This window comes from Scophthalmus maximus, chromosome 3 (assembly GCF_022379125.1).
Source record: "Scophthalmus maximus strain ysfricsl-2021 chromosome 3, ASM2237912v1, whole genome shotgun sequence".
Taxonomy (NCBI): Eukaryota; Metazoa; Chordata; class Actinopteri; order Pleuronectiformes; family Scophthalmidae; genus Scophthalmus; species Scophthalmus maximus.
The window spans coordinates 9030205-9053248 of record NC_061517.1 but is presented as its reverse complement, the minus strand read 5'-3'; the positions used below and the strand labels follow the sequence as shown (position 1 = coordinate 9053248).

Genomic DNA, 23044 nt, shown 5'->3' with positions numbered 1-23044 from the left:
GACATTGTTGGATCAGTCATCCAGCGCTGCTCGTCTATCGCACAGTGGCTACAATTTTTGAGACGATGGAGAGCAGGGGAAAAAGGATGGCACATGACAACATGGGATGAAGACGACTCTCCGAGTTGGGTCGTTCTACCAACACAGAAACACCCCACCACAGCGAGCCCACCGCCTTTTAATTTTGAACCTAAAGACACGCGGGTCAAAGATGAAGGCACAACAAAAAAGTTTAACATTATCATGTAAAGTTTAAATTTAAAAATCGAATTGCCTTTGTAAAAAACTAGTCTCTGATTGCATCAGTTTAATACACTTGCAAACGGGGCCCATACATAGACATAATACATAGAAACGCGTGTGTGTGCGTGTGCGTGTGCGTGTGCATGTGCGTGTGCGCGTGTTAAACCTGCTCATACCTTGTACACATACAGCTCATGGCTCTCATCTGACAGCGTGGTCCCGTCTTCTCTCATCAGCGGCGTGAAGGCAAAACCAAACAGCTTCTTCTCCCCTTTGTCCTTAGCTGAAAGAGAGCACATCATAATATCATGCATCGTCACGGCACAAACCGTACTCGCGTGGCTCTGAGCGTGATCCACTCCGTCCTAATAAACTCATCATGCACTGAGGGATGACTGCCACTGGGCACCACTGACTCACTGGAGCAGTGTCTGAACTCGAAGCGTAGGTGAGAGCCTCGGAAACGATCTATGGGAATGGGCAGCTTGACCATCTCGCTCCAGCGAGGGCTGTTGTTGTGGTAAAGGACAAAAGAGCGATATTCACTGTTGCTGGGCTCCCCGCTGCCCAAGCAGATGCACTCCTAAATGGAAAAGAAACGCAGGAGATTAATTTTTAGTAACATAAGCAGTTAATCAAATTAACGCGTGGATGGATGGGGGGAACATTGCACTCATCGTGACTCACACATTGATGACACGTACTATGTATATAATTCAATCACTAGTGTACATATGTGTCATACTTTGAGCGTGTCCCCGTCAGCATAGAGCACATAGAGTGTGACTTCAATGTTCTTCTGGACGCTCTTGCCGCCTCTCTCAAACTCCCCTCGCTCAAGGGTCAGATAGAGGTCATTGCGCGTGTCACCTGGAACAGTTGCACAGGAGACACTTTGGTTACAGGAGGATGATTTTACACGTCAAAGACTGGTCACGATAAAGTCGAAGTGCTGGTTCTGCTGCACTGTTTTCTATGTTGAGTCAGACAACGTTGTAGAAGTGTGATTCTAAATTTAAGCCTGACACACAAGCACGATCCTCAGCCAACCCGGTTTGAGCTTCAATTTGACTAACTCCAAGACAACCTCAGACTGTGACTGCAAACATGTCTCCTCCCCGGCGATGTTAATCAGTACATGTCAGCCTCTGCTCTGCAGATGAGATGCGAGTGGTCAACATAAATTAAGCTGCTGGGCGGAAGTTGGGCACCGCACATTCTTGTTCTTGTCAATGAGAAACGACCCCGATGACTTGTGATGCACCGCAGCTCACGACTGGCTCAGCACCTTTTTTCTGTGAGGTCAGTGTTTAATGGAATAAATATCAGTGGCAACAGTGGAGGAAGATATTGCAGTTATTTATAAAATCAGATTATGGTTATTTATATCCAAGTCATTTCCTTGGGGACAGATGAGTCACAAGGAGCGATACTGGGAGGTATTTCAGGCAAAGTGGAAAGAAAGAGCAGGAGAGGAGAGGAGAGGAGAGAAGAGGCGAGGAGAGGATCATATGTTCTCAGTAGACATAAAGCAGAGCGATGTTGTGAAATATACCAAAATAAACACATACTGTACATCTCCCTTTCTCTCTCTTTGAGTTATCTTTGAAGACCTATTCTCTTTATAATTTGCACAGCACCTAACCTTAATGCCGATTTTACAGTCTATAGATAGATAGATAGAGAGATAGATAGCACCTTTCAACAACAAGGTAATTCAAGGGGGCTTAACATGAGACAGAATGGCATTATGTTATGAAATATAGCATTTAATACTCTTACTCAGAGATTTTAATGTTGAATCATAATCTGAAAAGTAGGTATAGTTTTCATGAAGTGCAGTAAAATGAGCAATATTTGCCACTGAAATGTAGAGAAGTAAAAAAAAGGAAAAGAATGAAATGATAATATTATAATGTGTACAAGAACAGAACTGTGCTTGAGTACAGTACTTAAATAAATGTACATGACGTGCTGTGAAACCAACGTGCCGACTATTTCCTCGTCACCACAGCCCACTCGGCTCTCCTACGTCTTTCTAATGCTAAATCATCTTCATCCCGTGGACCCTGTGTACCATTCGCTTTGAATTCCTCCGAGGCAAGCGGCCTCCGACCTCCACCTCGTCCCTGAACCTCTCCATCCCCATTACTACCCACTGCCCTTTGCCTCCTCACCTGGCAGGATGACATCCGGGAAACCCAGTTTGCGTGTGAGTGCCAGGGCCCTGTTGAAGACCGCCTGGTTCTCCCGTCTGATCTGCTCCAGCTCGCCCCGCAGCAGCTGCAGGGAAATGATGAGGCCTGGGGGCGGGTGGTGGTGGTGGTGGTGGGCGTAAGTGTGTGTGTGTAAATTGGGGGAAAGGCCAGATGAAGATGTGTTGGGTTGTGGGAGGAAAGTGGAGTTGAAGGAAAGAAAGCGAGGGAGCAAATATGGAGGGTGATGGGAGAAGGGAGGGACAGAGGGGTATTTAAGGGACATTAGTCAGAATGTGGAGGAGGAGAAGACGGACAACAGAGTGGATGGAGAGACGTGATCAGAGTCGTGGAGAACAGAGAGAGGGAGGAGAAATGCTGTTGTGTAATTATCCAGAGAAACAAAAGAAAAAATATGGGGACGGCACAAATCTTGTGACAGATTTTTTTGGAGGCATGAGTCATTGTTCAAACTGTGACTCGCTCATAAGAAGAGAAGTAATCATGAATTGGAAGAGTTCGGCCACGCCGTGAGTCCAACTCAGAGGGATTGGTTCATACCAAATTAAATTGAATTATAAGATTTAATATGTTCATTTTTTAAACCAGAATTTTTTTTGTGGAATCATTTAAAGATTTTAAAGATTCTATAATAAAAAGGGGATTCATAGTTTTTGGTTAATCCAGTTTTAGAGCAGATATCATTTGTCCATTAATCAATCAACGGAAATTGGCGAAAATTGTCAACAATTTATGTTTCACCATTGTTTTAATAGATTTCCCCAATAAACACAAAATTGAGATGTTGGGCTGGCCCTATTAGCAGAGTGTGGACACTCAGGAGCTGTGATGAAACTATCTTGAAAACCAAAGCTCATCTCCAATATTTAGCGAATTCCTTGATTTTTTAACTTTAAAAAAATCAAGGATTATTGATAGAGTTTAACGATTCCATGAACGAATCTTATTCATGAACCGATTCTCGTGATTCGGGGACACTGAGAGGAACTGCTTTGCACTTCACTGGAGAATGCTGAAAGCTTCGGGGCTCACCAGATTCATCCAGGTACCAGAACCACAGTGACTCAGTGCCTGTTGGCCTGTTAACGTCAGAGACTCACTGCTGCAGTTTTGGTTAAGTCAAATTTACTCGAAATACATTAAGAGGTCCACACTTGGTAAATACAGAGGAAAAATACAATTTAAACCTCAAAATACTGTAAAAGAATTTTTCTTAAAATATCAATCTATTACCTTAAATACAAGGGTCATAAGAATTAGGGTGTAGTATTAATAAAAACAAAGTGTTTAATCTGGCAAAATGAAAAACACTCCTTTAGCATCTCCGGCAATGGCTCTATGTAACTGAGGATTTTAGACAGATGGTTACCTCAGTGCAAAAAACAGTACATCAAAATCACGTCATTTTGTATTTCACCCAACTCTATAGTCACAGTGATGAACACTACATCATGTCTCAAATTTCCGTTCATGAAATTGTGAAAGTTTGGTTCATACATATTATAAAGAGACCATTTTTTCTGCTAAGTGGTTTCTCTGCATAATCCACAGAGATCAGGGAGCGACTTGGATCGACTTCCTACGAAGGAAATAGTGGTGACAGTGTGTTCCGTCGATTATCCAGAGTAACCGGGACACTGTTTCTAGGAAGAGATGCTGCTGAAGAATTCATTCTAAAGGTTTCTGGGCAAAATACAATCAAGGACATTGGTTAATTGCATGATCTTATACCTTCTTGGTCACCATGAGCCCCTTTGTATAAAACAACTCCCTTTGAATTATTTTGTCTTAATTAATTAATTAATTTTCACCAAAAGGGGAAGAAAAAGGTGAAAATATCACACCAGGAGACCAAACACACAACAGCTCTACAGAGACAACATATTTACCATAGTTGGTGCTGGGAGCTGAGTACTTGGTGTTGGACTTGCGGATGATGTTCTCATGTATCTGGTACCACTCGTTCTCATTGTTGCACCTGGAGAGAAAAGGCAGGTGGGTAGGGATGTTAGCGACGCACCCATTAGTGGCTCCAGATGGACGGATTCAGGTTTTTGTGCATGGGGACTATATGAACAGCATGTGTCCCGGAGCCGATTTCCTCCTGGAGAAAAGTAGCAGCAGGGGGAGGTGCTATCAAGCAACACATTAGCCCAAATGCACTGCACACTAAGCAAACCTGACAGCCAGCTCTCTACCAGCCTTTTTCATTACTGTGGGCCCGTAGGCCCCTGGGAAAGGCATGGGGAAATGCACGGACTGGAGCGTTATATGAGCCGACAGTTTGGAGGCAGCTCACTACTGAATCACTGCTTGCTCTTTAAAGGGAAGAGCTCTGCGCCTCAGCAGAGAAATCCAATAAAAACGACAGCTTTCTATTCTGGAAATCTTTATTTCACACCGAGATGCGCAGCTATCCTGAACATTCCACACAAGAAAAATGTCATATTGCAAAGTGTATGAATGACCTCTGACCCAAAGCGGACTCTGAGGAGGACACTGGAGACAGGAGGAGACAGTCTAGCTGTTGACTGACGAGAGAGAGTGCTGAGCTTGATGTTATTTTCCTTCGTCCTCTAACTTTGCTCAATTATCTTATGTGTCATCGCTCTAAGTCTCTTCCCCTCTCCTTCTCCGTGTCTCCTTCCTTCACTGGGCAGGCCGCTGCACAAGAATGACTCTCTGTGGCGAAGCCAGATTCAAAACAAGCCAAGAGTCCTATCTCAGGCCTGGGCTGAGCAACTATTGATTTTCTCGAGGACACTTCATTATCATTCTGGTCAAAACACACCAGGCATCAACACCGAAGCACTATAGGTTATCATGCAACATTTGCAGAATAGTTACACATCCATGTCTCACTATTTACGGGGAACGATGCGACTACCAACCAAGCAGTTTCGCTGACACATGATGGTGCTCTGATTCACCGGAATCAGCTAATCCAGAAGAAGGAGCGAAAGAGGAGCCTCACACGTGTACTCACGTATAAACCTTGAGCACAAAGTCCTTCTCCTCTTTGAGGTCTGTGATGGTGTGGAAAACGTCACTCATGGCAAGAACAGCGCAGCCGTAAGGTCGTCTGTACTGCACATGAGGGGGGCCTTTCTTTGAGTCGTTCAGCAGCATTCGACCTGGACACGAAAAGGAGAAGAAGATGCAATGGAAGAAACTGTGATTATAAGAAAAAAGTCTCTGTTATTTAAACATTTTGAGGGGTTTTTTTTAGACACTACACTAATTTATTTACCAGTTCTTATGACATGTGCAACAATGTACATGTCTCTCTTCAAGTCTTTACTGCTCAGGTCCTAAAGAGCAATTTAAATGCAAAACGTCAGTACACAGCTGAAATACTGAATATTTGTATTCATGGGGAGAAGGGGAGAGATGTTACCGTGAAGAGAGCACACAGACGATCAACCTTCTCTGGATTCTTTGGTCCTCCATTTTTGTTCAGTTTCACCATGAACTTCTCACTGCAAAGGAAGACGGCTCACAGTTGAAGAGTGTCTATCATCCACAGAATGCCCTAATCAACAGAGATAGTGTGTGTGTGTGTGTGTGTGTGTGTGTCTGTTTGTCCTGTATTGCAATCACAAGCAACTGCAGCACCATTCAAGGCTGTCACTGATGCTTTCCACCGGCATGCCTGCGCGTACCTGATCTGTTTGGCCTCGCGAGTGTCGTACAGAGAGAAGAAGACGTCTGCATCCTCGCTGATGCTGTTGTAAGTAAAGCTCTTCAGGTTGATGAAGAGGTGGTGCGACACGGGGACACGGCAGCCGTCACCATGGCGCTGTCTCGTGCTGTCACCCTGGGAACGAGGAAGAAAGTGACCGCTAACAAGACCGGTCCAAACTTCAAATGAAGCCAAGTACCCGACATTCCGAACATAGATTTGCTCATTGAATGGATCAATCTTGTGAATAATTCACTGGTATTTGCTCTATAGTGTTTTTCATCCTGTCCATCCGACTACATGCTATTTACAGGAGACTTAGTAGGCATACAGTACAGGGTGCTGTTGAATTTGAAGAAATGATGAATGAATGATGGAAAACTGCAGCCCTGGAGGTTCTGTTTTGCGGCCCCAGTGAGGCTGCACTCTGTGATGGAACTGCGTTGCAAAACACTGCAACTGTCCAGAATACCTGGTATTAATCTGTAGACATTCATTATGTTAAACTATTTAACTTGATAAAAGCTTTAGGGCCAGATAGCTCTGTAGGATGACCAGATTTGGCCCAGGAGCCTCTCTTTGCCTACTATTGCTTAATTACTATGGCTCAACTATAGCTCATTTAGCCCCTATAAATGATCTGCTAGCGTTAAGATGCATGTATTAAAAAAATATTGCATCTCTTAATGAAGTCTCCATGCAACAGGTCTTTAAATGGATGTGCCCAAACAAATGAAATTCATACTGATATGGATGTCTGGACATACATTTCTTAAATAATTTGAATAAATAATTTCTAAAACAAACTTGTGCATACAATTCAGTGTCACTAGTGGACACTCAAAGTGCTCTAAACTACGTGCATTGGGACATATGTCGTCCCTGTGGGAGTCGACCCTCACACCCGGCCAGCGCCGCTGTGAGCTCCTTATGGAGCGTGGCAGTGACCACTTGTGATTTGAAATTTAATCCTACATGCTCTTATATTCAGTGTGACTACAGGGAACCAGTACTGAAGTGTCTGAAGGTTGTAGCGTGTTTGGGAAAGAGATATTAAATGGTAGATGAAGAGATGGACACAGTGTAAAAGGGTTCTGATGAGTGTGTAAACAAACTGCAATGAGAAGACTGTACCTGATTTGTGCTTTGCTGACCACAGTGTCTGCTGGAGACGTGCTAAAAAGGAGTGAAGTTCAAAGGAAAGATGTCAGATCTGTCGGCCCATCCTTTAGTCTTGGCCCATCCAGACACACGCCACCCGAGTAGGGCCTCCGTTGAAGCTTCGAATCGCACAAAATCTCACCTACGTACATTGCAGAGTGGCTGTACTACTGCGCTAAAAGAAGCCCACACGAGGCAAAATGTGAGCACGTGGGAGAGGAGAGGACAAAGCCGCTCTCGCCCACACATACCTCTCTGCTCAGCAGCCTAAAAGAATTCCTCTACTCCCCAACCTGAGGAGGTGCCAAGACCTTGTGCCCTGCCAAAAAACAAGCTCACTTTCATCGACAGAGTCAGGAGGCTTCTTGGCAAGGGAGAGCTACGCGGTTGTATCTGGACGGAGCATTTAGTGCACAAACGCTCTGTGTGCAAGGCCGAGAAACACGGCAACGGGATAATGGGAGGCTGCAGGGCAGTTTGTGTTTTGATCAGCATATGGAGCTTCAACTTCTGACCTGAGAGGATCCCCCTGCTGGATAACTGTCTCCAGCTGAATTACATTATATTTCACAACATCTGTGCTGTAATGGTGTTTTTCTAAAATTAGATCTGCCTCAGAAAATCTCCTCTCTCTCTCTCTCTCTCTCTCTCTCTCTCTCTCTCTCTCTCTCTCTCTCTCTCTCTCTTGCTCTGCACAGGTTTGGGAAGTCCAACATCACTACAGTCAAAATACCTATGAGACATGATTTATTCATGTAAATGTATCTCTAGACTGGTAGGTGGTTTGGAGAAAGCAGGATTAAAATATGTAAGTAGTAGAAAAAAAGAAAACAATAAAAAATTAATTCAAATGTATTTACCCATTGCCCCACCTGCCTCTCTCGCTACGCATTATGTCTGCATTGCTAGATAGCGATCACGCTTGTGAGAGTCACGTGGATGCAGGAAAAGGGACACACTCAATATGGCCGTAAGATAAGCATTAAGAACAGGTCACGTGAGGCAGATCCGGCAGCTGAATCGCGCTCTCTCTCTCGTGAGTCACCTTCTTATGGATGGTTTGATAATCGGTACATTCACACATCCCTACACATGCAACAACACATTGCTATATGCAAGTCCAAGCTGTGCAATGCACACAGAGGTAAACACATTGGGTAAAACAAGCTTGTCGTATGTAAAGACAGCATAATTTGGGTCATGGATACAAATGCAGCAGGGTGACTGGTGTAATTGCATTGTTATCAAGTATAGACATTTGCTTATTTAATATAATCAAATTCATAGTTCAGGGCGATGAAATTGTACAGCATGCATAAAAATAATATCAGCCAACATACCATTTTGTATAACTCAGATACGCTGATGTGATCTGGTTCCACCATTTCAAACTCTTTTCTGGGAACAAGGTCTAAGCCAAGGTGCCTGGTGAAAGAAGGTTCAGGAGTAAAACAGAGAAGAAATGAATAAATCAGAGCCTTTCAAAAAAAAAAATCAGGTTCTGAGTCAAACAATGTCACATTACAACTTGTGTACAACTAGTTTATCACATGTTGATCTCTACACATACAGTAAATGCGTTATTATTTTGCATTATTATCTGAGCATTTCTCTGATGTGCTACTTTACACAACACCATTTCATTGCAGACGGAAAATATTGTTCTGTTTACTCCACTACATTTATCTGTCATCTGTAGTTACCGGCTTGCATTTTGGGAATAGTTTGTCAATTGAGGGAATTTGGGATATAAGCTTGTTTAATTTCTGGCAGAGAGATAAACGAGAAGATTAACTCTCATGTCTGTGTGATAAAGAAGCCAGCAGCCGGTTAGCTCAGCAAGACTTAGGAAGACTGGAAACAGAGGGAAACATCTTGCATGGCTCTGTACGAAGGTCACAAATCAGCCTGCCAGCACCTCCAACGTTCATGAATAAATACGTCTGTAAAAATCACAATTGTCTGTTTGACTGGGGGGTTAACGTTGTGGTAAGGAAGTGATGGCTGCATAAAAATCGCTCAGGGCCAAGAAATAGTGGTAGGGAATAGGTGCATATTTCCTGAAAATGTGCCCAAATATGAATTCTCATAGAGTTAGAAACTACCCAAGAGTATTTAACGTTGTTAACAGAAACAAACAAGAAAAGACTTAAAATTCTACTTATAAAATATATTCTGTATCGGTTTTCAGTGACAATGAATGATGTATTCAAACGGAAGACTCATTTTTCATGGCAACGTCATTACATCCAATGGACAATTTTCAATTTGTCTTGTGCTTCATTTTATTCTCACTCCTTTGTGGGACATATTTGACATCTATGGGATCACTGTGATAGTACAGTGGGATGAGAATGTATGTGTTTGAACAGTGCTTGACCACCCAACATGAGTTCATTTGACAAACCCATAACTGTCTGTGGGAATAACAGAGTCTGTGGGAATAAAGAGGTTGAGTACAGTACTGGAGTAAATATGCTTTGCTTATTTGCTGTGCTACTGAAAACCATACTGTAACCTTTTACATAAACAAAGTTAGACAGCCTCGAGTCACGGAGCACCATCAGTGAAATCACATCACCACAGTTTTGAGGTCAGAGTTCACCACAGAGCATTGACAGGCATGATGAACACAATACTATGCATCTCAAGCTCAACCTCTTGACCTTTTTTTTTTACATTAAACATATTGTTCAAGCATGACATGCACTCACGCTGACCACTTCAGTGATGTAGTTCAAAGTGAAGTGTTTTCAGTGTGAAATTGTGCAATGAATCGTATGTTAAACAGATGGCCCCTCCGCATAAGGCCTATTCCTCAGCTGAACCGGAGCTCTCACATCTTTATTTCTGTTATGGACGTCTGTCAGTTCTCAGTTGGATGGAGTCTGGAGCTGGCAACAGTAAGAATATAGCTTTACAGTTCCTCCAGGGGGATGCACATTGACTTTAAGCCGCTTGAAATTCACTCATCTGCTAAATGACCATAAAATGACATCATAGACGCTGCTATTATGCACCCACTCACACAGCAATGTAGATCCTGCCGGTGCCAAGGAAATATTGTATTCTTGGGTGGCCAACAGTTAAAAACGAATGTCTGCTGTAGAGCAGGCCTTCAGCCCCCACCCCCCCCTTGATACAGTGCATTTAATGTAAGAGTCACTCACTCGTTGCCCCAGTCGAGCCGCACAGTGATGTGCCGCTTGATCTCACGAGTCTGGTCCTGGGCGAGATGACCCTGGATCAGCTGCCGACGCAGGTCGATGAGCTCGTTCATCACATGACGGAGCTTATGGAACAGATCCACCTTGTGTTTCTGTTGAAGCAGCCAAAAGAGACTTAGCTAGGATATGTCGTATCCTTCTACTGCAGCATTGCTATAAAGACTATTAATGAAATTCTTCCCCAAAATGTACCTCATATCATCTGTCATATCAATTGTCTGTAATACAATTACAAAGCTAACACAGACACACGCGTGCGCGCGCACACACACACACACACACACAAACACATGAACATGTAAGTCATTATCTGACATCAGAAACCGGTGATTTCTTGTACATTTAGCGATTTGAATCCAATACGATTTTTGTATAATTCTGCGAATTTTTCCTTGCGGTCCGCTCGTTGTCGGTTCTGTGTGTGCCGACAATCTTTTTTTTTTTCTGCACAGCCCTGGCTCTGTAAATTGAAAACCAAACAAATGGTGCGGACCGCACCACACAACACTGTGTTTGCAGTTTGTAAACATCGCCCCCCCAACACCTTAAGAGATGTGCTGGCGACAAATGCTACAACTCAGTTAATGCAGCCGTCTCCCATACCCGGGGCTGCGGGTTCGAGCCCCGACCAGCGCAGTCCAAAAATCTTTAAGCTAAAACAATGATCAAGACAAAAATCCTTCTCTAATGGCTGAACCTGCACACATATGAAGACCAATATTGCTGCTACTGGGTTTTTTTTTTTTGATAAAACAAAAAATAAATATCCTTTGCAAGTCTGCTTCAACCTCCTCACACCAACGAATTCCATCACCATTTCTCATGGAACGAGGACAACCCTTTTAACTCAGGCACTCTCTGTTCTGCCTAATGGTAGGACAAGCCCACATTACCACCCAGGTTTGTTTACATAAATGGAAAGATTAAGCGCCGCCACAATTCCCATGTGAATTCACTGAGGATACCGCTACATGTTCTCAAAGGCTGGCTGCTGCTGAAAAACAAAGATTTTTGTCAGGGTTGATGAGCCCTTTCGGACGACTATTGTGCAGGGCTAATTATGTACATTATAACAGATACACAGTTATGCCTAGGCCATTGCTCCCTGAAGTAGTACCATGAATTCTAATTGGCAACGATAAGGTGAAATGCATCAGCATCTAGCCAATACTAAACCCCGTTATTACGAATGCAACTGAGGCAACATTGCCCATATCACAAAGGGGGTGAGCACCAAAACAAGCACTGTTAAATCAGCGCTTCACATTAGTCAGGCTTCAGAGGAAGTTACATCACCACACCAATGCCTCGGGCTCCTTTGTTGCTCAGAGCATGAGCAGTCCGCAGTGAGAGGTTATGTAAAAACTTGCTGCCAGCTCTGCAACATATCCACTCAGCTCCAAACTCCAAACCCTAGCAGCCTCTTCTGCCTGCCCCCTCGACACTTAGCAGGATTAAGGATGCTTTAGGTTTCCAGTAATTACTTATTGCGAGGCAAGTGAAGGCTGACTGAAGGTGGCGGATCATAAGATGATGCAGAAACTATGAGAGGCAGGCCAAGATCAATCAATGGCTGAATGACACAGCATGAAATTGCATTTGACAGGTCTGCAGGCCATTATCTGTACCCGGCCACCGTCTCTGTCCCCACATAGGTAGTGTATGAAAATGTAGCCTGAGATTCAGAATGACATGCCATGGGTAAAAAATATCTGAAGGAGGTGTCACTGCATGTTTGGGCAATTTCTCAGGCTGTTCACCGCTCCTGAATTAGGTGCAGAGAAGAAAAAAGCTACTCGAGAAGCCTCGTCCATCAAACCCCCCCAGGAGGATACAAATGAAACAACGAGATGGATGCAATTTCTTTTGACAAAAGCTGTTTTTCTTCCAACTCCCTTGGAAATCTCAGTAATGTTGAATCCACTCTCACATTTATTGCTTAGTGTTCTGTTGTGAGGTGAAGTGCAACTGACCACGTAGAGCTGCTTCCACAAGACACCCCATTCCTGCAGTGTGGAGGTGGTCTCTGTGATGATGGGGTCCTCGAGGGGCACCACCGTCTCGCACAACCTGCAGCAAACACACATGCATGAATGTGAGCGCGCACAAGGACACACACACACAATTCAAAAATGAAATGTCCGTGTTGGGCCGTAATGCAGTATTTGACTTTTACTGCTCCTAAGTAGATAGTAAGGACAAAATCTTCAGGAATTTTCAGGAATTGCAGTTGAGGAAGTGTTCATAGAAATTGTAATTCTAGTGCCTCTTGAAATTTGTGACCGTCTGGATATTTAACAAAAATATGAAGCATCAAAATATTGTTCGAGAATTTAACTACTGAGTAATGTAACTACTTACAAATGAGTAGTTTATCATGTACAAACTTACTCGACAGAAAACAACGACATGTATGCAGGTCACAGCTTCACAACAACTTTTCAAGGATTTAACAGCTATGAAAATGACAAAGATGAAGATGAAGAAGAGTCATGATAGTTTCCCCGGTTGCAGTTAATGGTAAAATCACCACACACCCATCTGTCTTGTGTGACCACATTCATGGGGAAACATTACACCAAAGGTCAGATCTCCAGTGACACTTTGTACTTTGCTCACCAATCTCTGACCTGTGCTGCAAAGAGTGAACTTTGAAACTGTATCAGTGATTTTGCAACGAGGGAAACATCTCTATTACGATATGAATCGGGGCGATTGTCTGTGGCGATGCAGTAGGTGTGTCACCTCATTAACTCCGCGAGACAGCGAAGCAGATTTCCCAAAGTGCAACTCCCGGAGCGAGGGAGTATAATAATGTAAATTTCCAAGTCTGCACTTTTAATTGTTTGAGTGCAAACAAGAGTGCTCCTGCTATGTGGTGAATCAACTGGAGGGTGGTGATATAACAGCAAACTCCCCAGTCTGCAGATTTAACTTCAATGAGTCCGGGCTGATAAAGAGCTCTGCTGCCAGTCTTTGTCTTTGTCTTTACTCTGGCCTCTGCAGCCGTGGACAGCTATTGTGACAGGAACTGTAGATGACCGCTGTGTGTATGTTTGTGTGTGTGTGCGTGCGCATGTCTGGTGGTAATTCTCACGAAGATCATGTCGTCACAAATCAGGGGTTAGATGAAATGAGATGACAAAGGACGGGGGGCGGTACACATTGATCTGTTGATGAATCTGTATCACTCTCTCTGTGTAATGAGTGAATGAAGTTCCTGACTGGCATTGAATAATCTGAAACGTTTTATAATTTCAAAGCCCATATCATCCGGCAGTGAACTTCTGGTAGCAACTGACCTGTAAAGAGAAACCACGGCTGAGGTTGTGCACAGTATTTTGAACTGCGCTCCCTTCATACAAACATACTTTCTTTATGCTGCAAAAAATTTAACTGGCTGTTTTACTACGTGTCTACTTAATAATAAACACCTTTAAAGTCAACGACACAGATAATGTTATACTTTGTGTCCACGTACGAGGTGTTATCTCATCTAATCTATAGTGCGGCTGTTGGAGGCTTCCTTCATTGTACAGTATATCAAGTTCATAGTGACCTAATATAGTCAGACCACAAAATCGTCATATTGCCCTAAATTGTTCAAACAAGCCCGTTTATGTTCTGTTTTCATATTCACACTCTGTCTCAGAGACATGAAATTTTAAATCTGCCCCGACACGTGTTCTTTGTGTAACAAAAATTGTATATTGTAAATTGTTATTTGTCAAGAGTTTAACACATAATGAAACTGTTTCATATTTTGATACAAATGTTGCTTAACTCTGATTTGTGCACAGAAATACAGAAATATATGACATTAACATTTTCCAATGAGCCCTGCCCCGCTGCTAGATGAGAAAAACAAGGACTAAAAGATAAATGTGGTAATCTCCTCTGTGAAATAATAATGACTTCCTATGGAACCCCATCACTCAGAGTAGAAAGCCGACTGAGGAAATAGGCTTCTGTGGTGGGTGCATACAGTTTCTTTGTCAGTGTTGATATAAAGTTGTGTGTTACATTAATTCAAGAGTAATGTAATGTAATTATGGGGGAGATTAGATGCTTCCCAACTGACGCATACTGTAAATGTATTAAGATCTGGGTTCCCTTTATTGATAATATCAGAAAGCAAATTGACTCAACTCCAGCAAAATGGGTTTTTCGAACAGTAAGTTGTACTAACCATCCATCCCCAGGCTGTGAAAACTTACAGACAAATCAAGCCAATATGAACATTTTTATCACTGTGGCTGTGGAAACTGAAGAATTCTGAGTTTGCGTTGGAGAATGACTTGCTACTCCGGTAACCTATTCTGCTTTGCCTTGCCTTGTTTTTGTTGTATGGCTGTGGGTGTATGTGGGTGTATACACGGTATACTCGTTCTAATAGTTCAAAATAACATTCAGGAAAATAAAATAAAAATGACAAAAGCTGGATCAGCAGTGCATTCCCAATTCTGACTCTGCACAAGCGCAAATAAAAAGAAACAACTTTATCACACAACTCACCCTCTGTTGGTCACAGTGGATTTCTTCAAGTGGACATAGCTGACTGGGAAAATACCCTGTGGACAGAAGAGGCAGCAGCGATGTTAGCGAGTGTCACAGGATTGCCGTTTTAATTCTCCCGTTACAAGGTGGTCTGCCACAAATCAGGTTGAGTGCTACATTTGTAGAAATTTTTTTTTTAAAAAAAAATGAAAGAATAATATTCTGCTGGTGTCACATTATACGTTGAGGGACGAGCAAGTCCCCACTGCCTTCGTATATATATTTTCACGACGCCTGCTTTGCTGTGTGCCAACATTCTCTGCCATGCGAAGGGGAAAAACGGGTGTGAGCTCATACAGCTTCCATACGCTACAGAGATCAGAGGCAGAGCAACGTGCAGGAGTCCCATTGTGGCTTGGCTTAGCTGGGGAAGGGCACGAGGGACTGAGTGATGCCAACTGCCACCCTTGCAGTTCATCTTTCTCATTCTAATCTGCCAGATGTAAGGAATTGGCCACAGTCAACACGACTAATTCGCTCGGCGCAGAGAGAGAGAGAGAGTGTGGGGGCGGTTGAGTGTGGGCAGCGGAGTACATAACAAAATGGAGGGGTGTTGGTAAGACCTGTAAATAGCTGACGAGAGTAGAGAAGGACAGCATGTAGTCACTAACACCCACATTTGCCCGGGCTGGACAGCTTTTGTGCTTTCTATAAAACATTTCAGCCGCATCACATAACACTTCGGCTTCGGACATTTTTATTTTAAAGCAGAGTAGACGTGCAAACTAACAGAGATTACCTACTGCTCTCATGCTTCTAAAAATATATCTGGTATTTTTATAGTGCAGATTTTTCTGTGTAGATAGACATCTTTACATCTTTGCTCTCCAACTCTGTGCAATAACTTTCTAGACTGCTCTGCTACAGGTTATCATTGACGAAATCCGTCATAAATATTCTTTACTGTACAATCCTATGGGAAGAAGATTTGTCAGTCAGATTTGATAAATTTACTGCAGTGCAGAGTATTGATCTCTGTGAGGAGCGCGGGTGTTGTATTGTTCAGAGTTCTGCACCTATGGTCTGTCCTTACTGAGCAGGGTGCATAGGATTTACCACAACGATACTGAATCAACAAACTTAGGAAGATACAAACCTTCCCTATGCTTTGACCAATGATATAAAGTCACAATGTTTCACTTAGAAATGATTAAAAGCTATAGATTAGAAGTGCCATTTTATTCAAGGAACAACAAGAAAAAAGATTGTTTTTGGATTATAACTGTTTTTTTAGATTACGAACTGCACCATCTGCTGGCAGAAAAGAAACCAACATTTTTTATTTTATTTTTTTGCAAATTCTGCACAGGAGGGAAAACTGTTGCAGAAATACTGCATACTCTCAGAGAGCGCTGGGTCCGTGATGCTGTGGTAATCTGTGCAGTTCCATGATACGATGTAAAAGAAAATGATGGGGCCTCATACAAATCATACGAGGATGTGTTTGTTGTTTGTAAGTCTTTTTACATCTGCTTCTCTACTATGGAGTCAGAATATCTTGTTTTAAAAATGGTGCCTTTATTGAAGCACCTCTGGAAATAGAGGTCAGGGGATTTCTATTTTGGTCAAATCAAAGCTCTATTCAATAAGTCAATCAAGTCATTAAGGCCCTTTGTTGTCTAGACAAAGCTATTTCTGGGATGCACATCTCTCGCATCATAATATCATTCACAAAAATGCGATGGTCTTTGATGAAAACCTTGGTGAGGAGATCGTTCCATTTTGCGGGGCAGCCGGTTTTACAGATGTGTTGGTGTCATTTGATAAACAGTTAGCCTTATATAAAACACTGGGTGGCCAACAAAATGCTGCATTGTTATTGTATCAGTTGATATACGTAGAGGTTTAACAAACTTACAAATCACATCACTCGTTGGAAATGTAGTCTTTGTGCCTTGTGCTTCACCTACGAGTCATGCGATACAGAATAAAGACAACTGTACGTACAGTAGCCTGTAAGAATCAACACAGTGTCAAACCAGTGTTGTGTGTACGATGTTAAAATTACCTTGATGGACGGCTTCTTGGTGGAAAAGCCTCTGTACCAACCTAAAGGAAGACCAGAAAACCTTGCTCAGTCACAATCAAATACATATTTTATATACACAGTATGTCTCATTACACACATAATATTGTAGAAACCAATCTTTCTTTTTTAACCAGACCTCAAATCAACCTTTACTTTAAATGTCTATGTACATTTCATTCTCTGCTGTTCTATCTATATTGCTTTTATCACAATAGATAACATCACACTAAAATATATTTTAAATAATATCTACCTGTTACATGACCATAAAAGTAAATAATGTCATTGTCACAGCATATAGCTAGCTAACTTCTATAGACTCTATAGATATAACTCACATAGCATAGCACTGTAGCAGGAGAGTCAGAGTGATTTCCAAAAAATAGCTCAAACAAATTGACTTTTCAAAGGCCTCTTCATTAAGGAACAAAAATCTGGTGGAAAAATCGGCCAGCATAACCTTTTATTTATCTACTTGACTTAAAAGTAGTCTTATTTAAGTACTGAGTACTTTTCTCATATAAAAAAAAAACACCTGCACATTTCCACAAAAAAAGACAACCTGACATCTTGCAGTGCACAGACCTGATATTCTTTAAAATCATTCACAATAACTGTGCCTTTTGTTCATGACAAGTTTGCATTGCCTTAAGAGGTATGACTGTTATTACCGTCACTCTTCTCCAGGATCTGTACAGTTTCCCCAATCTCCAGGACCAGGGCCTGACATATTGGTGACCGGAAGTTGCAGATCACTGTGCAGAGAAAAGAGAAAAAAGTTTACAGGTCAGTTTACATTAGTTTTATATAAGCACTGATATAACAGATGAAGATCTACTGTATGTTTCATCCGTGTGACCTCTGATTAAACAAGGTCCATCCCCCACACTGTTGTCCCTGTGTTCTGGGGTTGTGGCAGGCCAGTTATTGTCGCCTTTGAATAAGCCGTTTAATGCAAACATCCAAACACTGCATCACACAGGAACGACTGCTTAGTGAACTGTAAACAAGCTCCCACCCTGACGTGGGTAGTCATTTTAATGGGCAATTAATTCTTAAGCGGCCTGATTTTTGCGCAATGTTATGTTAATTGAACTGTCTCCCAAAATAGGGCCCGCAGGGGCTGCTAAGTAGTGTGGCTTAACGCTGCTTTATCATAAGTCGGTATTAGCATAGACCTTCCTTTGCCACCTGCTTTTGCAGCATCATGCAGTCTTTGACCACACACAGAAACATGTGACTCTCGCCCTGATTAAGAACACAATGAGGGGATGGATGCCAGAGTAAAGGCCTTCACAGCAGGATAGCCACTGGAACCCTCTTTTTTTTAATCTATGCCGCACTCCACTTCACTGTGTAACATCCAGCGCACAAGCCTCAGCAAGGACAACATTTATTTTATAGTGGCAGCGATCCACTGACAATTTAAAAAAACCTACAATTGGTGGCCCTTCAAGGAGAGTTTGGTGTGAATCATTATGCTAATGAACTAGCCAGGGGACCCAGTGAGGGGGAGGATAAGAAGGAGGGGCCTGGGCTCGGCTCCGTGGCCTGTTTGAGGGTAACGAGCGCTCAGTTCCTGTGCTCGGGTAACTATGGCAACAGATAATCTACAAACTGGAGGGCTTCCTTCCCTGTAACTGCTGCGGGGATCTAGGCGTTTTAAAATGGCAAGCTTATGGATGCTGCATGGCATAGAGTTCAGGTCGAACGTATTTCAGCACATATTAGAGGGAGAGCGATTGGATAGCCTTAAAGAGCCTGCTTTTCACCTTTTTTTCAGTCTGCCCCGGGGCTTTTCCCGGCCAGGGCCAGGTATTTCCTATTCTTCAATGGCCGCTCTTTCATTTGAATTGCAAAACCGGCACTCATACCATTTGAAAACTCTTCAGCGGAGGCCACGTCGGAACAAGATGAGATTGTCATGTTCTTGAGAGATGGGCGTATCACACAGGCTCATATTTTCTTAGTCCTCCCTCACAAAAACCTCCAGGCTGTGTAAACGCTATTCCACTGTGCCTAAAAGCTGCAGAGCATTAGCATATCCTCAAAAACAAAACCGACAAAATTCACCTTTACACTTCACCATGATGAACGTAGGATGTTGGAAGGACTGACAGGACAGCCAGGGAGGAAAATGCTGGCAAAAGCAAACATTTCTACTCAGCAGCAGTATATCAGTCCAGATTGTCTCGCCATTCAGTTGAATTTCAAGTCCACATGGCCATTCTTGTGTAACCAGTTACTCACAGGTCGGAATTGTGGGGCTTGAGCACAGGAGGAGACCCTCGCTGTTCCCCACTCTCCTCTTACCTCCTGTTACCATTGGTCCTATCCAACCATAATAGAACTCTTTTAAAGATAACAATTTCTCATTTTGTTTGGAAACTGATATTCCCCCACTGTAACATCAGAGGGTAAAACACTAATGATAAAATTATGTCTGAGAAGCTACAGCTTTTAAATTAGACATATAAAGTTTGCTTTACCTAAAGTAACCTCTATTGAAAATGCTCTTCTACCAAACTTTGCCTCCTGAAAACATCCTTTTTAGAATCCATTTTCTGTGTTGGTGTGAAGTGAGAACAGAAGCTGAGTTGCTTTCCTTAAAATCACTTAGTAACCATCGGCAGCAGAACTTGCAAGACTAAAGTAGTGGTATTCTGGGGATATTTAATGCATAAAGTTACTATATTCCAGCCACCAACTTGGCCTTATCTGAGAATCATAGGGGGAGAAATCATTAGACTCAGTGAACCGCAGATACATGGTGCTCAATTGTAAAATGTGTTTTAAAATCACTTATACAGCCTGTGTGAGAGTTAACATCGCTTATCCTCCATTGTGCCTTTGTTTTCTGAATCGCCCACCCCCGTGGTGCGTAGGAAAAAAGTCAGTACAACCAGAATAATCGTGCCATGGAAGAGACTCAGTGTTTTATTTTTTTTCCCTTGTTGATCGAATCCTTTAGTATTGCAGTGTAAAAAAATTCAGAGCTCCCCACTTTGTCAAAAGAGAGAGTTGTAAAAGCATGAACATTTGGAGGTTGTCTTGTATCACAAGTATCACAAGCACACACTTAGCACGTTAGCGAATTGAGTTTTGAATATGTTCAAGTCACATTTATTATGTATCTGTTACAGTTTTAACTTGCATTTCAGTCCAACATTTTCAGGCCAGAGGGGAAAAAAAATATTTCACTCCATACCCTGAGGGACCTGTAAGATACTTAAAAAAACAACAACTCTGACCTTTGACCCGCTTCTGTTACCTACTGTTCACTGTCCTGTTTCCTGAAAAATATTGAGGCAAATGTGTTATTTTCTAATCTGTAATAAAAATGTGTTTTCTTATGGTGAGGCTAATATCTCCATTCATTGAACATACCAACTATTACATGCTGCCCTGTCTTGAAAAATCTTTAATGCTATTTGCAATATAATGAAGCTTAAAACACAACATACATACAACATACAGTTCCTAAATGTACAATGACCCATTGAGGAGACATAATGTGCAGATGAAGGGTAAAGGTCATCAAATACTATTATGGCTTATAACTTGTGCCACTGTTGTAAACAATTGTAAACACTGAATGCTAATTGCACGGCTGTCGAGACATTTCATTTAAGAGAGCTCTGTGCTCATCTAATTGTACTTTCCTTTTAGTCATTCTAGGTCCAGTCTCAATCAAAACTGGTTCAACAGAAGCTGAGCTGCTTACTGAAATCATCCTTAAACCTTTCCACTCATGCAAAGTGAGCATGAAGACTATGAAGGTCCTTGGCTTGAATATAGTCCTGTCCCAGATCTAGCACAAAAATTACAAATGGACTTTGGGCTTCACCGACTGAGTCATGTTGCTTAGCACGACTTGAATGCACACTCACTTACTGGGACACATGACTGCACTGGAGTCCTGCTAACCAAGGGGTTTCTGCCACACAGGCAGAGCAGGGGGGCATTTTATCATATCTGATCTCAGATCTGTGTCACACAAGTCTAGTCATGCCCAACTACAATGGTGTGAAATTAAGGATTTTGTCATTAAACGCTTTCAAACGGCCGCATACGTGACTGTCACTCATGCAACAATACATATATATGTATACATTGTAAGTGCAAACTAAACTACAGTAATGTTGAGCTTTGTGAGTCAGCGCTCGTCAATCCAAGAGGTGCCCACCCAAATGAGGCTGAGCAACTTTCCTTTGGAATTTTTTTTTTTTTTTTTTTTACAAAGAGTTCAAAATCCGGCCCAAATTTACAGAGAAAAGCTACTTTGGGCAACATTAATCTCTCTAATCCTGCTCTCAGTTGACCATTAGCTCTGTCTTTTGTTCTGTTATGACCATATTTGGTCTCAGAGTTGTCCATTTCAGATAATGGTGGCCGCGTCATCTCGTCTGTTTCATGTACTGCTACAGTAGTTTGTGTCTGAGCCACATCCACATGGTCGCAGATGAAGCCAGCTGATTCATTTCACTCTGTCTCCTGTGGGCAGGTAGATTTATAGTCACAGCTCTTTTCTAATTTACAGTGTAAGGAAATTCTCGCAGTCTTGATGCTTAATTGAGAGTAATCCACCTGTGACTCATTTCCAAGTGAGATAATGAAAAAATTCAACTTGAATGAAGTTGGACTGAATGTTATATATTTGATCATCTGTTTGTTTTTTGATTGAAGTGCCAAATATTTACATCTTACAACCAGACAATTAGCTTGTACTTCATTTGTTAATAGTAAAATGAATATTAACTTTGCCACGTGTTAAAGACTGGTCATTAGTTGAGGTTACAGAGTAAATTATAGATTAAATGGTGATTAAAACAATTATTAGTTGCAGAGTGGAAAGAGCTGGGCTGCGCATCAGGCCACGCCAGGCCAGCAGCCTTTGTGGCCACTCTACAAGTGATTTACAAACTAATATGATTTACCTGCATAAACACAACAAATAATGAATAGGCAGAATTTCTAAGAAAGGCATTAACGTTTCATGAGGTGGTCTCCAACTGTTTCCTGTTTAGAGGAGCTCATTAAGATAACCCAGGAGGAGGGGGGGGGGGGTTGCTGGGTGCTGACAGACCATGGCTCTGTTTGACATCGGAGTATGGTGAGAGATTGTGTGTGTGTGTGTGTGTGTGTGTGTGTGTGTGTGTGTGTGTGCGTGTGCGTGTGCGTGTGTGTGCACGCGCGCGCAAAATGGTGCCACTGCTGACACAGACGAGGCGGGAGAAGAGATGATAACAGGCCATGCGGCTGTGTCGCCGGTTCAACTCAAAGCAGCGTGGTGGCTTCATCTACTGTGATGTTGGAGAAATATTGAAACATGTCAACACGCCGTCCGGGAACAGTACTGTATGTACATGTGTCGGCTCCGCTTCCCCGCATTTCAGCACCACGGACAGCGTCTCGAGTCCCTCGCTCCACACCGACGGATGCGGAGGCTGTGCCGAACTGTTGCTTCATCACATAGAACTACCTCTTCTCTCTGCGACCCCCCCCCCCCCCCTCCTCCTCCTCCTCCTCCTCCTCCAACCACGATACACTGCTGTTTGCGCGCACAGGGAAGAAGAACTGCAGTGTTTCTATGATGGATGTGCGGACGTTTACGCACGAAAAGGGACGGGGACGCGACACCAGCCACCAGAAGTCGTTAATGCTCTTATATCCTGCAGCGGACGTTATGATTACGATCATGACAAACGCAAGGCCTCCAAACAAAGTGAAGGTGTGGGCGTGTGTGTGTAGGGGGTGCGCGCCAGCATGAGTAGCCCTGCAAGTATAACCAGCTGTACAGCATCTGGACATGACTCATTCCCCAAATGAAAAGCCTCTACTATAATCATACGCTATGGACATTTTTTAATTTTTTTATACCGTGGCTGTGGAAGCTCAACAGTCAGATTATTATCATATGCCATCCCCT

At 42.6% G+C, this 23044-nt stretch overlaps 1 protein-coding gene across 5 annotated transcripts in view; it reads right to left on the bottom strand.

Annotated features, from left to right (window-relative positions):
• The window catches only part of LOC118317057 (dedicator of cytokinesis protein 3), a 44835-nt gene that overhangs the window by 20171 nt on the left and 1620 nt on the right, over positions 1 to 23044 (bottom strand). For all 5 annotated transcript variants that reach the window (XM_035645499.2, XM_035645500.2, XM_035645498.2 and 2 more), the window contains exons 2-17: positions 17787 to 17870; positions 17095 to 17135; positions 15045 to 15100; positions 12503 to 12599; positions 10473 to 10621; positions 8643 to 8727; positions 7276 to 7317; positions 6122 to 6276; positions 5857 to 5938; positions 5710 to 5770; positions 5446 to 5593; positions 4349 to 4437; positions 2421 to 2546; positions 989 to 1113; positions 664 to 826; positions 420 to 526 (exon numbers count right to left, since the gene is read on the bottom strand). In XM_035645499.2, coding sequence (XP_035501392.1) covers positions 420 to 526; positions 664 to 826; positions 989 to 1113; positions 2421 to 2546; positions 4349 to 4437; positions 5446 to 5593; positions 5710 to 5770; positions 5857 to 5938; positions 6122 to 6276; positions 7276 to 7317; positions 8643 to 8727; positions 10473 to 10621; positions 12503 to 12599; positions 15045 to 15100; positions 17095 to 17135; positions 17787 to 17870 — 1610 coding nt within the window. The remainder of the gene's footprint in view (positions 1 to 419; positions 527 to 663; positions 827 to 988; positions 1114 to 2420; positions 2547 to 4348; positions 4438 to 5445; positions 5594 to 5709; positions 5771 to 5856; positions 5939 to 6121; positions 6277 to 7275; positions 7318 to 8642; positions 8728 to 10472; positions 10622 to 12502; positions 12600 to 15044; positions 15101 to 17094; positions 17136 to 17786; positions 17871 to 23044) is intronic.